Source organism: Anas platyrhynchos, chromosome 4 (genome assembly GCF_047663525.1).
Source record: "Anas platyrhynchos isolate ZD024472 breed Pekin duck chromosome 4, IASCAAS_PekinDuck_T2T, whole genome shotgun sequence".
In the NCBI taxonomy this organism is placed as follows: domain Eukaryota; kingdom Metazoa; phylum Chordata; class Aves; order Anseriformes; family Anatidae; genus Anas; species Anas platyrhynchos.
Genome location: NC_092590.1, coordinates 50,067,785 through 50,083,734, shown reverse-complemented (window position 1 = coordinate 50,083,734; position 15,950 = coordinate 50,067,785). Strand labels below are relative to the sequence as shown.

The 15,950-nt window shown below is 40.4% G+C and overlaps 1 protein-coding gene across 1 annotated transcript; it reads left to right on the top strand.

The window, feature by feature from the left end:
* Positions 1–9,600: 9,600 nt before the first annotated feature.
* On the top strand, positions 9,601–12,805 carry LOC101803817 (interleukin-8). The gene is made up of 4 exons (XM_005012751.6): positions 9,601–9,740; positions 10,180–10,315; positions 11,117–11,200; positions 11,932–12,805. The coding sequence occupies exons 1-4, from the start codon at positions 9,677–9,679 to the stop codon at positions 11,960–11,962; spliced, it is 315 nt and encodes a 104-aa protein (XP_005012808.3). The 5' UTR covers positions 9,601–9,676; the 3' UTR covers positions 11,963–12,805.
* The last annotated feature ends 3,145 nt before the right edge of the window (positions 12,806–15,950 follow it).

Here is a 15,950-nt window from a genome sequence, read left to right as displayed (position 1 = left end):
CCTTGAAGTTTAAGCCTTATTAATTAATTTAATAACGAGGGCTATGAGTGGAAGTGTAATCTGTTGCTATCCCCTTTCACACACTTCTATAGTGTTCTTCAAAAATTTCCATGAAAAGTGACGTTCAAGTCAACAAATGCACATCCTGCTCATTTTGCAACATTAGCTGGAAGGAAATTGTAGTTCAGTAACCTTTCCTGGTCAAAAATACAACTAAGTTGTTACATCTCCCTTACTAAAGAGCAGAAGAAATGCTTGCAAACCATTAATTACAGAGAATTTTACCTGTAAGCACTAACTGTAGGAAATGAGACAAAGCATTTGAGCCCCCATTGCTGCTCCTGGTGCATTGAACTGGACAGTTTTATCATCTGTGATAGTTGCCAAAGTGATTCTCATTTCATGGAGAAAAGCGTTTGAAACTGCAGCAATAGAGCTGAGAGGTGCAGTTTGGTTATGGGACATTTGCAGCTCCAGAAGTGTAAATTAAAGCTTTCTCCAAAGCTGGTTCCAAATTAACACCATGGTAATAAGTATGAGATTATTTCAGCTGGACAGCCAAAGGGTGTTGAATACAATATGAGGTCATCATTCTTTGAGATGCTACAACCTGATTTATTTATTTTTTTTTTTTTATGTCATCTGTATTAATTTGCTAGGCCTTCAGTGCTCATAAAGGGTGTTGCCACTTTTCAAACACTCACCACCTGAGGTCAATACCAAACTTGTGGTCAACCCACAAGTACCAATAACACCTGCGTGCAGTAAGTAGCAGGAGTGTTAGAGCAGCCATGCTGATGTGCTGTAACATCCCGATCTTGTAACATAAGATTTCACACATAAAGTTCCAGCTTCCAATGTCATACGTTGCAGAAGTAACTGTTGTCACTTAACTGCTTTGCCAGCAGCAATGAATCACCCCTTGTTACAGGTGAAACTGAGTCATGGAGTCAGGTTCTGGCAAAACTTGACTGGATCGTTTGTAATGGTGTTCCTTGCAGGTCTGGGAAATGACAATATCCCTCTGTTACCACATCAAAATAATCAGGTTGTTTTTATTCCTTTCAATTTCTATACCTTGAAGTCCAGAAGGTTAGCTCTGCCAGACCTCCTGGGTAATGGCAAAGTCAGAGCTACTTTTGGATCATCAGAAAGATTTTATGAAAGGATGCACTAAGCCAAAGCGTGAAGGAGAAAAATTTGTCTCAAAGTGCCTGAAATCCTTAAAAAATGGCAAATTTATAGTGGTTTCAGTGTAACAGATCTCAGCCAAATGCCTTGACCAGAACAGTAAAAACAGAATACATGAGATTGTTCTCGTGTATCTGAGAGAGAACTTTTAAAACCTCAACAAAGCCAAAAAGTAGATGCAAACGTGAAGGCTAGCCAGGAAGATGGGGCCCTAAGATCTCCCGCATTTGTCATTTACGCTCTGACAGTCTGTGAGAAACTGCCTGAGATCATCATTCTACCCAAGGAGGTTTTGTCTGCCAAAATTGCAGAAATCATGGAGATTTTGCAGAATCCAGGGAACTGCTTTCTGAAGAATACATGTGATTAGCAGGATGAACCTTATAAAGACTGTCAGCCAGTGTGCAGTCATGCATACTGCTTGGGAAATGAAATGATAAATGAGATGCTGGAATCAAACTTACAGTGACTCTTAACAGGATCCAGACTCTCCAGCGATTATTGCACTTCAGAAGAATGGGGAAGGCGTAGGGTTTTGTGTGGGTGGTAAAACCTTCAGCAGTGACTACTTCTAGTGCATGCCTTGCACTCGTAATCGTCTTGTCGTTAACTGTACTGGGACTGGATATCACAACAGGTAGGACTTAATGAACAGGTATTAGCAGACCTTCAGGAAAGTGCTGACCAAATCATACCCTTGGCTGCATATTTACGTCCTTGATCCACATTTAAGATTCAGACATTTTTCCTGGTTCAGGTCTGGCACACAGCACTAATGGTCTGTGTCAACACACAGTTTAAGCTAAATGGCAAGCGGGTAGATTCTTGTGTTCTAGTTACGTTAATTTATATGACACTAAATTAGGTCTGGGATGGAAGTAAGAGAAATGATGATACATAAGAGAGAATTTTACATCTTGCATTGAATTTCAGTGACAAATATTTTCCCTAGAACAAATAAGCAAAGAAGACTTATTCAAAGAACTTGTTCATTAACAGCCATGGCTGGAAGCTGGATTCTGTCAGCAAGAACAGCTGTAGCCGTCCTTTGGGAAGGGCTGTTTGCTTATACTGTTGCAGCTAAAGGTTGGCTTGAGGTCTTTTCCTACCCAGAGAATGCCCTGATTTCTGCATATCACAAGGAAGTTCTTGGCACTTGACTGCTACTTCAGCGGTGAAGCACTGTTGCTCTGTGGATTCCTGTGCACAGCTGCACATCTAAGCCCAGAAGAACAAACACTGAAGAACAGTATGAAAGAGATGGCAGAGGGAGACTGGCAGTGGGAGAGGTGGGCTTTCAGAAGCTCAGGATGCAATTTAGTAAATGAAAAATGCATAAAACCACTGGCAATTGTAACCATGACCATACAGGCTAAGTCAGATCTTGGTTGATGGTGGTCTGGAAAACACCAGACCCACAGTCATATTTTACCAGTCATACAGAGGTAGGATCTGCCTCAGGTTAAAAGTGATCTGTGTTGGAGGTGTTTCAATCAGATTACAAAATGACTACTTTCAATTGTCACTTTATTTTGAAGAGTTAAAGAATAGCTTCATCACTTTCCCCATAGCACCAGGGTGAATTGGAAATGCACAAGAATCATAGGATGTGAGGAGACATGATTCAGAGCATAACTAATCCAGGGTGGTTAGACATATATTTATACTGCTGAACAACGGTCTTTTTAATGTCAGCTCCACAAAATCTGAGATGTTTTACATGCAAACAGAGTTACTTTTCCAAAAGCAGGCAAACTACAGGGCTTAAAACCCACAAATTCTGTCTTCGTATCACTAGGCTTTTAAAAAACTAGGGAGCTACTTGTGCAAAAATCAAGGTGCAAATTCACAAACTACTGCCTTCACAGGAGTTCTGGTATGCTATTACATGTCTGTGAGCAGTGGGAGAAGGTAAAACAGGTCCTAACTAAAGCATTCGTTCAACCTACTGATTAATGTATTGTTTCTGTCTTGTTTCACATCTTTGGTCTGCCATTAGGAATACTCTACTGTTACTCACCCATTGTTGATATTGAGGCAATAGGCAGTAAAAGTGTTGACTTTTGATCAGTGTTACAGGATCCGTGGGAGTTAGAAGAATCTCTCTACAGCAGGAGTTGCCAAGAAGTCAGAATAATCAATTTGATATAAGAATAAAATTATGACATACAATGAAGAAAAGAAGGAATAAAGCCAGTGGCAAGAAAAATGAGTTTGGTTCCCCTGAAAAACATAACCTTCCAGCACTGTCTTAGTAATCTAAAAAAGCAAATGCCTTTGCTCTTTTTTCTGGAAGAGCAGGGCTAGGGGGAAGAGACAGCAGTCAGGGTCTGTTCCCATCTCTGCTGACTTTCCTGACTCCTGCCCAGTGTCTATAATAACTGCAGAAGCCATTGGAATACCCAAGTGCAACTGAAGTGCAAATCCTTATTTTTAAATATTAATAGGGGGAACCAGACTCTTCCACAGCAAATATTGAAAATCAACATACCATAGAGCAGAACAAATACAAATTGTTAATCTGCCTAAACGGATGTCACGCACCCAGTAAGGCAAATATTTAAGCAGAACCTGTAAATAAACCAGCAGAATCGATTCCTCAGAAGTTACCTGCCTGGAGTCAGCTAAGGTTTCCGCAGTGTCCTACCAGCAGGGCTGCACCAGGAGCAGTTTTCTTAGGATGCGTTTGTTCCAATTTAGCCTCCAGTTTGGCTCCTGGTCAGAAGCATTTTCCCTCAGCTCCAGTGCTAAAGGTGAATAGTTTAAGGAGCTAAAAACTCTGTCTTGGTTTCACATGATGTATACATACAGTCTGCTTAATGAAGATCAGTCCCACGAGGAGCCAGCTGGCTTCCCATGCAGTGGGGATGGGCCCTCATGGATAAAATGCAGACTGCAGTTCCCTTCCTCTCCACATTCCTCTGTCTTCACCCCTCGCTCTGGTGCAGGCAGGAAGAATATACGTAAGTTCTGTCTCTCTTGTTCGAACTGATTTTTCCTCCATGCAGCTGAAACTTTGGAAAGAAAAAATGCCATGGTGATTCACACAGGAATGTGAGGCCAACGCACCCTTCTTCTGTCTCCTGGTAGCTGTCATGCTTCACATCATCCCACTGCATCTGAGCTCAGGACCTTGTTCTTTTTGTAGTCTGATCTGATGCAGAAGTGTGACTCCGTTGATTTTCTCTTATTCCTGATTTACACCTGTAGGCAGATGGTTAGAATTGCAATACCCAGTTAGGATGAGGTTGTCGATTCTGCTTTGCTTTGCAATTTTAACTGGCAGTAGGCTTGAAAGTAACTTCAGGAAAACTACCATCATTTCATTCTCCTCCCTCAGGTAGATCTGGGCTGCCTAGAAAGCAGATACCTAGTTTTGCCAATAGCACAGGTGATAGAAACTTTCAAAAGGGAGGCCAGGAAGTGAGTGAATTTGTGTGAGAACAAGAGCAAGTGGTACACATATTTTGTGATCTCTTTCTTTACTCTTAACTACTGTTTCTGCTTAGCCTGGAAGTCTTGGCTTTGACACACTCATTAAAATATTTGTTTGAAAAACACTTTGGTTCATGTATTGTGATTGCTTTTCAGTTACTTAAGATGTTTAATGAAAAAGGTATTTATTTAATAGGAAAGACAACATATGATGATACTGACTGAAATTTTGGAAAGCCCCTGAGTAATGCTACTGAAATGTTTATTTTTTAGTAATGCAACTAAAGCACGGAGATCACTTTTGTTTTGAAAAAATAGCTGTGAGTAGCATGAATACCTTGATCACTCTTCAGGCAGCATCCTATCCATTTTTTTTATTTTTTACTTTTTCTTTTTTTTTTTTAATGCTACTTCCCTTTCTGGAGATGACTTCATTTCCTATGCAGTTACTACATACACGGGGAAGCCCCAGGAATATACAAAGACAAATATTTTCCATCAAAACTGACACTTAATGGCTTTTGATTGTATTGTGAATAGGTCATAGAGCACAGAAAGGAAGGACTGCAATTTTGGATTCCTTTGGACTACTGAGAACTGTGAATAAAGTTCTGAATCAACAATAAAAGCTCTGACTGAGGCTCAGGGATTTTGCTGAAGTAATGCTCGACATTGTCACCAATGAATTTTTGAAGCCATGCTGCAAGGGTGGAGTAAAAAATGCATTGGACTAGGATCCAGAAGAGCTAGTAAGATGAGCAAAAAGCGGAACTAAGCCAGCTAGCAGAAACTGCAGGAGAGGAAGAGACAGAGCGAAGAAGATGATTTTTATTTGCAGAGCAAGAAGTGACAGTGATGGGTTTAGATGCGTTAGATAGGCATCTATTGCTAGAGCACTTGCTTGTACTGCAAGGAGATCCACGTGCCAGGTTCTCTTGAGACAAAACTCGAAAGCTCTTCTCGTGCCATCAAAGTAAAGCTTTCATCATCAGCATATGTGGAAAAAACCATTCACCAACATAGGTGTTGCAACTGTACTTCTCTGCAGCAAGAATCACCAGACTGTGCGGAAAATCCAGGAACAGGGATGGTCGCCTCCTGGGCGGTGAGGAAGTGGTGCTGTGGGACAGCAGAGCTCAGGCTCTCGTACCTGTTCTCAATGCTTAGTGCAACTTCATGCATTGATGCTCATTTGTTAAATCACTCGCACAGTGACCTTTGTGACACATGCCCAGATGAAGACTGATTTAGGAAATGCACTTCACTCCGTGCCCAGTGCTTTTAGAAACAAATGAATGTGATTTCTCTTTGTGTTAATGGTCTTAAATATCAAGCATAAGCAGCTTCAGGAAGAGGGGCACAGACAGCCACACAAATTTCAGTAAGCCTTTTCTGAGAAGGAGCACTCATCCAAATGTGTTAATCTTTCAGAATTGCATATTACCTAAACAAAAGAGAAAGAATATTTTGGCAGAGGGCTGATCCAGACACTGCTGAAGCTTATCGGGAAGATAGGTACTAAATATGTATCTCTTGATTGCCTTTAGTCCACATTTTTCATATGAAAATCATTCAGTGGGACAGCTGGCAAACTTAAGATCTTCTTCATGTTGTTTGTTTATTTTTGTCACTACCAAATTAAGACATGGGTAAGGGGAAAATACATCCCTATGGTATAGGTAACTATAAGTAAATTCTATGTTTTGGCCCTCTCAAGTCAGTCAAGTTGCCCCAGGTAAAGTTCACAGCAGAGACTGTCTTACAGCCCAAAGAAACTACAGGTGACACAAAAGATGTGGACTGCCAGACAAAGATGCAAAGAAGAAGAGACATTTTCCCTTTGCGGATCAAAAGTATGCATAGGTTTTGCATACAGGGTCACAGAAATACAAGAAAACACAGGGAAGAATTTCCCTGAAGGAAATCTACAGCTCAAGCAGGGCTACATTTTCTTGCTGAACCTAATATTCTTTTAAGGAAGAACAGAAGTTATCACATTCACTGACTCAGCTATTCAGCTGTTTCTAAATGATATTTTAAATGTTTGGATCTAAAATTTCAGACCTAGAGGCAGGATATGTAAAGACACTGGTGAGGAACCACTGGGGGAGATGAGGTCAAAGCAGTGCTGCAGGAACCCCAGGGGGAAAAAATCCCCCGCTGCTCACAGGAGCTTAAGGAAATGTAAAGTTCCAGGTCACTCACTAGTCGGGGTAAGCTGGGGAGAAGCACACAGAAAAAAATCTGAGAAACTCCATTTTTTTCAGTCAAGTGCTTTCCTGCCTTTTGCCATGTCATAGCAAAACTGATGAGAAAGCCTCCACTAGCAGAATTAGCTAATTCTAGGCTTGTGGTAGCACCTACAAATTGATTCAAAATACTGTAACGTGTGCCAGTTTGCTATGTGACTTGGGCAGGGACTTCTGTACCACACAACAATGTCAAAAGTCAGATGCAGGATGTTAGATTAGCCTCTAGCCGGCATTCAGGGGTGTCATATTGCTGACAAGTCCATCATTTCTCAGAAACCTTATCACCAATAAGTAATAAAACTCATGATAATGAAAACGGTTCTGAAGCTGGAGGCTGCCATATGTTGTTTATGATAGTCATATTTAAGGCTTAGAAAGTATTATTTTTAGTCAGAGACTGTATGCTTTAAAAATTCAGTAGCTTTTAGTTCATGTCATTACCTGTCTCCCATCTCCCAGAATAGAACGTTGTAAAGCAATTGAAACAGCAACTCCTCTCTTTCACACAAATCATGGAAGTTTACAATAAAACATGTGATGTTTTCATTTATGGTTCATCTTTTCTGACTTCTCTCTATAACCACAAAAGAAATTTTACATTTGTTGGTTGTGGGTTTTTGAAGGGTGAGTCTCCACTCACTACTTCTTGCTTTTCTGTCTTTGATTTTTAAATTGCAAATCAAAACACAGGCTCCAGAACTCTCTTCTCAGTTGCTCTTATTGCTTTATATCAAACTTGTTGCCCTGTAGTCATTGCATCAGATGTAAGGCATCTAAGCCCTTTCCTTGTGTTTGACTAGTAATGAGGTACAATAGCCACAAATTGTCTATCTAAATCAAGAAAGCAGAAATGCTGTTTCCTTAAAATGCAACAGGCAGTCAGCTTTACACAAAGAGCACAAAGGATATCACCTTCATTCCACACGCTGTACAGAAGCAATAAATTTATCTCTGAGTTAATGAAAAACTTTAATGAAATTAAGACAAAGAATAGTTTCTTGGGTTTCTTTGGACAAGGTCTGCACACCAATGTCATTTTTACTTCCATGTTCTCCCTGTGTGTAGGCCAGAAGAATTTCCATTGATACCTGAGTTTACATTTCTGTAGACTGTTTGCTGCTCATGGAAATAGTGTGTTGGGGGGTGAAAAAGTCCAGATATGGGAATGAGCAACCCAACAGGACAATTTGTATCGAAATCATCTGGAGGAGATGTGGTAGAGGTCTATAGAATTAAGAACAAGATGGAAATGAGCAATAAGGATTAATTCCAAACACCTGTTTTTCCATAAAAGTAGCAGGTGGCATCAAACAAAACCAGAAACAACATGGGACAGTAAAAGGGATAAGTCTCAAACACACCTGACCTTTTCTTATGTGTTCCCAGACATCTGCTGATAGCCACATTTGAAGAGAGGATACTCATCAGGCAGACTTCTGGTTTCACAAAGAAAGGCTGTTATTAAGTACTTAGATGCTCACATTACCTGATCCAGCTACGTTCACTGCAAGATAAAAGTTTACGGGAAAAACAGGTGCTTAATTCCATGTCTACACACTTTATTTGGCTATTAATCAGAACCCATCCTCTATTTATATAGCTTTCTACAACTACAGACACTGGTACTTATGGTAATATTAAGTGGAATTACACCTGGCATACTTAAATCTGTGTCCTTCATGATGAGTCAGAGAACAAGAAACATATTCGTTCATATTTGGTCCTATGTTTTGTTCTTTGGATTGTCCCTATTAACTGACAGAAAAACAATAAAAAGATTCCTTGATCCTTTAAGCAACAAAAATCTCATGCTTGTATTTAAGTGTCATTTTCTATTGTTAATAAAAATGGTTGTACATATCTGACTTTATCTGAATAATCCTCTTATCATTACCAGTTGATATGAGATCCTCAATCTCATTACCAGTTTTTCTTTAGTTTTATCATAATAGGAGAACTCTTTTCTTTGCAGAACCAAATTTGAATTTACAAAAATACCTCAATTAATGCCAGAACCAGAATCCCACAGCAGCTTTTGGAATTTTCCTCTGCCTAAATTCAAAATTCAACATTCTCAGTAGCACTCCAAAGTCATTCTGTATTTTGTTGCTTATTTCAGTGATGCTAGGTATTAATGTATTCAAAAGTACCATAAGTAATCTCAGAAAATATTTTTTTAAATGTAATTGCATATCAGTAGGAGAGCTCATTAAAATCCAGTTCTAGTGCCCAGCATTTCTAAAAAACAGTAGTTTCTGGTTCCATAATTTCTTCTAATAATGACAGTATTTAAAACATACATACACAAAGCCTATAGACACACAGGTGCAAAGTCAGAGATCAAATGTCCTCCTCTAGAAGGGAAAGTCACAACAAGTAACACAATAAAAACAGCAAAAGTATGCAGGTACAGAAGAAAACAATCACAAGAAAATGAGTATTACACAAAATATACTGATTACAGAAAGCTAAGTAAAGGGCTATTTTGTACATATTCTATGTTTTATCTTGTTTTAATTAGCAAAGAGTTTTCTGTTGATGAAAAGCAATTTGTGGTCATCGAGGGAAGGGGGTTTACCCGTGCCACCGTGACTCATTCTACAACGGAATCTTACAGGTTCAGGAGTTTCCATGGGTATGACCCATGCATGACACTGGAGGATGCGGGGGGGCCAGGGCAGTATATAACCAGGGCAGGTACCAGAGTACAGACATTGGCCACCCTCAGGGCTTTAGGAGCTCTCCTCACCTCACTGCACGACCAGACGCCGGTGACACCAGGAAGAAACTCTCTCATCATGATGGGCAAGGTTGTGGCTGCTGGCATGGCTCTTCTCCTGATCTCAGTGATCGGAACCGAAGGTAAAGAAATCCTTCCCAACATTCTCATAAGTAATTGCTAGTGTGAATGCTGGTAAGGGAGGTATTTCGCGTCTTAAAAATGCAGCGAATAACTCTGTGGAGCTAGATCATATTCTCAGATACAAGGTGTAATTCCACGTATAATATGATGTGGCCAGGTGCAGAGATAAGCCAAATAAAAGCCCAGTGTTAGAACTGCCAGGGCTCAGTCATTATTATTTTCCATTTCCTTATACCACTGGTTGCTGTAACAGCAGTTTTTGGATAGCTAAAGGCTTAAGCAGCTTAAAAGAACAGGTGAAAGCAAATTTTTCAAGTCCTCAGGCTCCTAAAGAGAATAATTATTTCTAATACTCTAAGCAAAAAGAATATGTTGTGTTTCCTGCAAAAATAGTGAAACAGTCCATACAATACCTCTTTTTTCCTTCTTGTCTTACAGGTATGGCCCTGGCCCGTTCAGGGATTGAACTCCGGTGCCAGTGCATAGAGACCCACTCCAAGTTCATCCACCCCAAATTTATCCAGAACGTGAACCTCACCCCCAGCGGGCCTCACTGCAAGAATGTTGAAGTCATGTAAGTGTTTATGCAAAATCCTCCCTGTTACTTAACAAGAAGGAAACAGATTTTACATTAAGGGTGATGTAAGGGTTCTCTGAAAGATGTAACAAGCCAGCAGGCGTGGCTACTCAGAATCCAAGAGAGCAATGCGTGATGCTCCTACGAATGTTCTACCATGTGTCATCTGTTGCATCTTAGTTCTGCAAATCTCTGCTTCATAAACACTCCTTGCAGTATTTTAACTTAAACCTGCAGCCATCAAAAAAACAAATAAATTTCTAAACCTCAGAATTTCACCAGCATAAGAAAAGAGAATTAAAGCCATTGAGCTGTATTGAGCAAATTATCAAAATACAAATTTTAATGGCTAGGGCAAAAATGTGATCGTACCTCTACTGAAGTCAATGAAAAAAAACACCATTAGCACAGAAGTCATGTAATGCAGTCACAATTCCAGAAATTTCTGTGACAAAATTCCTATGGACTATCCAGTTCAGTTTCTAAACCAAGATGGAAAGATTCAGCTCCTCAGTTAAACAACATCATAAATACAAATGGGGCAATGTGAAAAAAGAAGCAACTTTGAAAACAGTGAGTCCATGAAATAATTTGATGCATTCAAACAAGGAGATGTGAGATGATAAGAACCAGTTAGGTTAGATTAATCTATAGATTAGATTGCAGCCTCAAATGATATGGTTTAAAGAAGATTGTGTCAGTGTATATCTAGAAAACTCTGATGTTACAAGAGGAAAGAGAAATTGCCTTGGAATTCACTAAATAGACCTTTCCCCTTCCTTTTTTCTCTGTTTGCAGAGCTACTCTGAAAGACGGCAGAGAAGTGTGCCTGGACCCCACTGCTCCCTGGGTGAAGCTGATTATCAAGGCAATTTTGGACAAGTGAGTCATTTGTTCTCAATGAGCACAGTTAATTGAAAAGCAGTATTTTAAATAAGCCAGCAAACATTCACTGCATAAATAGTTCAAAAACTCTATCTCCTCAGCCAGTTGCTACTATTTCAGTTCACTAACTGGGACAAATATTGTGATCGCTTTGTGGTTTAAGTATGATGTTAGGTTCAGTTTCTTGTGGTGACATGCCACCCACGCAGATATTAGCTACGTCTCTTGTAAGGCACAAGCATATTAAAAAACAAAGCTCAAGAGCTCAGTCCTCTAGAAATTCAGGCATTAACTGACTGGTTTTCTTTTGCTTGCAGTAGTACAAAGCACCAATACATTTTCAGAACTAATGAAAAATTAGGTATTTAGATATGTGGGCGAAAATCATTCCCAAAAGGTATTAAGTGGAGCATCAAAATATGGAAGCCCATGGAGTTACTGAATACTTGTGAAAAGGTGCCTACAGACCAGTGTCCCTTTGCATCCTATTTAACAGCTTTTAAGGGACTTAGACACAGAAGCACAAACCCTTAGTGGCTGACTTCATCTGATTCCAGCAAGGGGTACGCGGTCTGATGGACGGTGTCCCTGCCCATGGCAGGGGGGTTGGAATTAGATGGTCCTTAAGGTCCCTTCCAACCCAAACCATTCTATCATTGTGTGATTCTATGATACTCGTTCCATGGACTACATTTAATTTTCTCCTTTTCCATTTTATTTCTTTCTAGGGCAAACACCAGGCCTGACAACTTGTCCTAAAGCAAAGAACAAAACTGTCTTACCTCCTCCAGGAAGGCAAAAATAGGAGATGTCACCACCCAGCTTCTGGCAGCTCATTTCCTCCTGCCTCATACGTTCACATTTTTATCAGCATCTAGAGAGTAGGGATTCCCTGATTGCGTAGTTAGTTGACAACAGTACTCTAAGTCTTTTAAAGAGGTCTCAGACAGGAGAGAAACCACTGAAACCAGAAAAAGCAGACAGAAAAAACGGCTTGTGAAAAGTGATGGAGGTGATTCTGGAGTCATTCTTGCTAGCCACAGCTGGATCAGTGCAGTTGACTCTCATCAGAGCCTTCTCTAAAGGACATTTTCCCTTTTCGCTAATCCTTTAGGAGCTTACCAACAGCTCATTTTCTCCAGGAATGCACTGACAGGGAGCAACAACTGTGCCTAGGTCACTGCCACTTGCAGTGGGCTGCTGACCTGAAAGGGGGGGGGGGGGGGGGAGGCGGGGACAAGGGCTTCAAATTAAAAAAGCTGTAATTCTGAGGCACCATTTTTTGTGCCATCATTTTCAAGGTATTATTTATTGTGAATTAGTGCTGTGAAGCTATAAGCATCTATTTTAAAGACACCTTTCAGTTAGAAAAAAAGCACTTTATTTATTTATTTGAATTATGTTAGACTTTTAACATTGTTTCTATAAGTAATTATTTAATTTATATTTTGGCATGAGAATGTAGTTGGTCTTCATGCTTTCATTATTTATTTTTTACGGAAATACGGAAGTTTATGTACCTAATAAATGCTTGTTGAAATGTTTTTATTTCAATATGGTGTATTATTAATTTCCTTATTTAAATACAGAACTGAAAAAGAGGATGCGTCTACTTTCACTGTGTATCACTTAAAGGGGTCTTACAAGAGCGAGTGGGAGTTGAGTTGTGGCGACAGCTGATTAAAACAGCAAATGTTTGCTTCCAGTGAGCGCAGATGATTTCCAGTAGGAAGAAATATTAAAGCCATCAACTTTCTTCCTCTTTGTGTTTTCAGAGGCCTGGGTGCTAAAAACCACAGACAGAAACTAAAGAACAAACAGTGATGAGTCAAAGAAATTCCAGGGTCACAGCAGTGGTGGTGCTCAAACAGCATGTCAGCTGCAGATCTGGCACAAAACAAGGTTTCTCATTAACCTACAGTTATCAGGGATACCTGATAAAGTTTAAGGAAGTCTGTGAGCACCCTCCCAAATTCCAGTGAGGAGGGAGGACTACATCAGGAGCAATCCTGAGGAATGTGCTCCAGTTGGGCAGCCACGTCTTTCTGTGACACAGTGATTTAGACAGAAATGGCTGGAATACCAGCAGTGAGCACTTGAGAAAGTGGGAAAGTTGAGCAAATGTTTTGATTTTGATTTTTCTCGTGTCATTTCCAACAAGGAGCCACTCCATGTTCTGCACAAACAGTGTATGTTTGCTCATGGTGCAAGGAGATAAAAAGGGAATTTCTGTTGCTGCTTGAGCAAGCTCTTGTGCAACAATCCCAACCACACTGTGCCTCCATCCCTATCTCTGCTCCTGTCCCCGTGCACTACAGAGATTGCTAGACTTCATCCTCAGGATGTAAAGAGGAGAAAATTTCTCGTGGGACCAGGTTTTGTTCAGACTCATCTTACAACAGTAAGACTCCTGGCTTCTGAAGGATCTTTAAAAGCTGTTTTCCTTCAGATCTCCAATTTGGAGGCAAGCATGTCTGAAATACTAGCCAAAAAGTGGCAGCAGTGCAGAAGAAAGACGTTATATGCACACCCATAATAGCATGCATGTATCCTAAAGGTTTGGCACCCATATTACTGCTCCACAAATATTTACAGTAAGCGCACAAGCTCTATCATCAGTCAAATTCCAGTGAAGTTACCAGCAACTGAGCTGAGTCATGGCCAAGGAACGTCTCTTCTCATCAGTGCTTCTGTCCAAAATGTCAGCAATGGCTTACACCTGGGAGCCTGGGCAGGCTATCTACAAAGAAGCTTAACCATATCTCTTCTTTATCCATAGTTGAAAACTGAGTCAGAGGCTGACTAGAAATGATAAAATATTGCATTTCTGTTCAGCGAGTGATCACAAGGTACCTTTCTTAGGAACATAACAATATGCAGAGTCAATTTCAAGCCAGTATGCCGTTAGGACACAGAACTGTACTGATAACAAAATCTAGTGTGTGCATAATGCTCAGCCACCTTCCATCCTACTAAATTTCACTTATGTTTTTCCTCTGGTTACTATAGCCTGAGTCCACCTAAAACATATGCTGGGCTTTTGCTAAACATCTGAAAGTTCAGGTCTTCTTCAGATACAGATGGCACGTAGACATCTTGTTAGCATGTTATCAGGGTAAACTGGTTATCAGGACTGTGAATTAAAATGACTTTACAGTACAAGGCTATCTCAGTGTCTGTAATCAGCTACCATCAGATCAAGTGAGATACCTTTGAACTGGGAATTGTAAGAGCCCAGCGGGCACTGTTAAACCCTAGTGGCCTCAATCAGCCTCACATGGGGCCTCTAACTATTCACCTGCCCATAGCCCCAGGAGCCTCATTTAAGCTTAGCATGGGTTATTTGCCTTTTCTCCTAGTTGTATTGAACAAGTGTTGCTCTTCATCTGAGTTATTGTTGTGTTTGGTTCTAACCATGGACCCTACTGATCCAGATGATGATTTGAGGCCTCTTGGCTTGGTCTCGTGTCTGCATTGCCACCATGGACTTCTATGGCAGCCTCTCGAGCACATCCTGTTCCTGACCTGTGGATTGACTTGTGGACCTGATCTTGGACCTGTCTCATAACCAGGAACATGGCTGGTGAGCTTAATTCCTCATTGAGTTTGGATGTCATCTTTGGGTGGATTCTGCTCGTCTTGCTCCAGTGGTGTGAGATGAGCCCTGGCTGTTGTGTATTCTGCCCTGGTGTCCCTTTTTTTTCCTGAACTCTAAGGAGCAGGTGTCCAGTGCTGTTCCCTGTCTTAAGTCATCATTCTAGTCTAGGAGTTTAGAGAATAATTCTATCAAGAATGCCTTTTCTCTGGCCGATCACAATTTCTATAACTGACCACTACATAAAGGGAGAAGAAAAAATAACCACAGGAGGTAAGTAAAAGGTTACATTGTCAAGATGCAATATATTTTTAAAGTTATTTTAAACTGATCACATTGACCTTGGTAAGAAGTTGAGTGATAAAGCAAGTGACTGGTGCTCCCTCCAGATGGCCATGCCGATCATCAGACCTGGTCTGGGAACAATCCTTCTTCCAGCCTGTTCTTTACTCCCATGGAGTCATCAAAACCAGAGTTAGTTAACTGGTCTACATTTTGCTGTTGTGATGTGGGACTCCAGAAACCAAACAGCTTTACATACCAACTCCAGAATGCAGAGTATACTTTGACAGTGTGGTATTCGTTTGACCATCAGGTCTAGCTGAACTGATTCTCTCCTCATCACTACGTTATAAATAGCTGGGGATATTTACAAGCACACTTCATAAATAGAGCAGGCTAAGCGATCTGATATCTCCCCACTACAATCAGAGCAGCACATGTTGACATACCTGAGCTAGGTTCATGTGAACTAGTTAACAGTCTGAGCTAATATATCCCAAGTGTTGTTCTGCTCCTCAGTGAGCAAAAGCTAGGCATCATGTATGTCCAGGAAAAACTATAACCTGCTCCCCACACAGTATTAAGTCTTTCACGTAGTCCGTGCCTTCTTTTCCAAAACCCAAGTTGTTTATTAATTAAAAAAAAAATAATAATGAAAAATTTACTTCAAATAGATGATATATTTTATCAGATCAGTTTTTATCTGGTTATTTTCCTCTAGACCGCCATTTCCTCCTTGCCCTCCCTACCTCCCTCCCCCCCCAAAAAAAAGCATATCAGTATCCCAGTGAGCAAACAATACACAGTCAATACGCAAGAGATTTCACTTCTGATGTGTTTTTCCTCCTTTAAACACATATTATTATACTA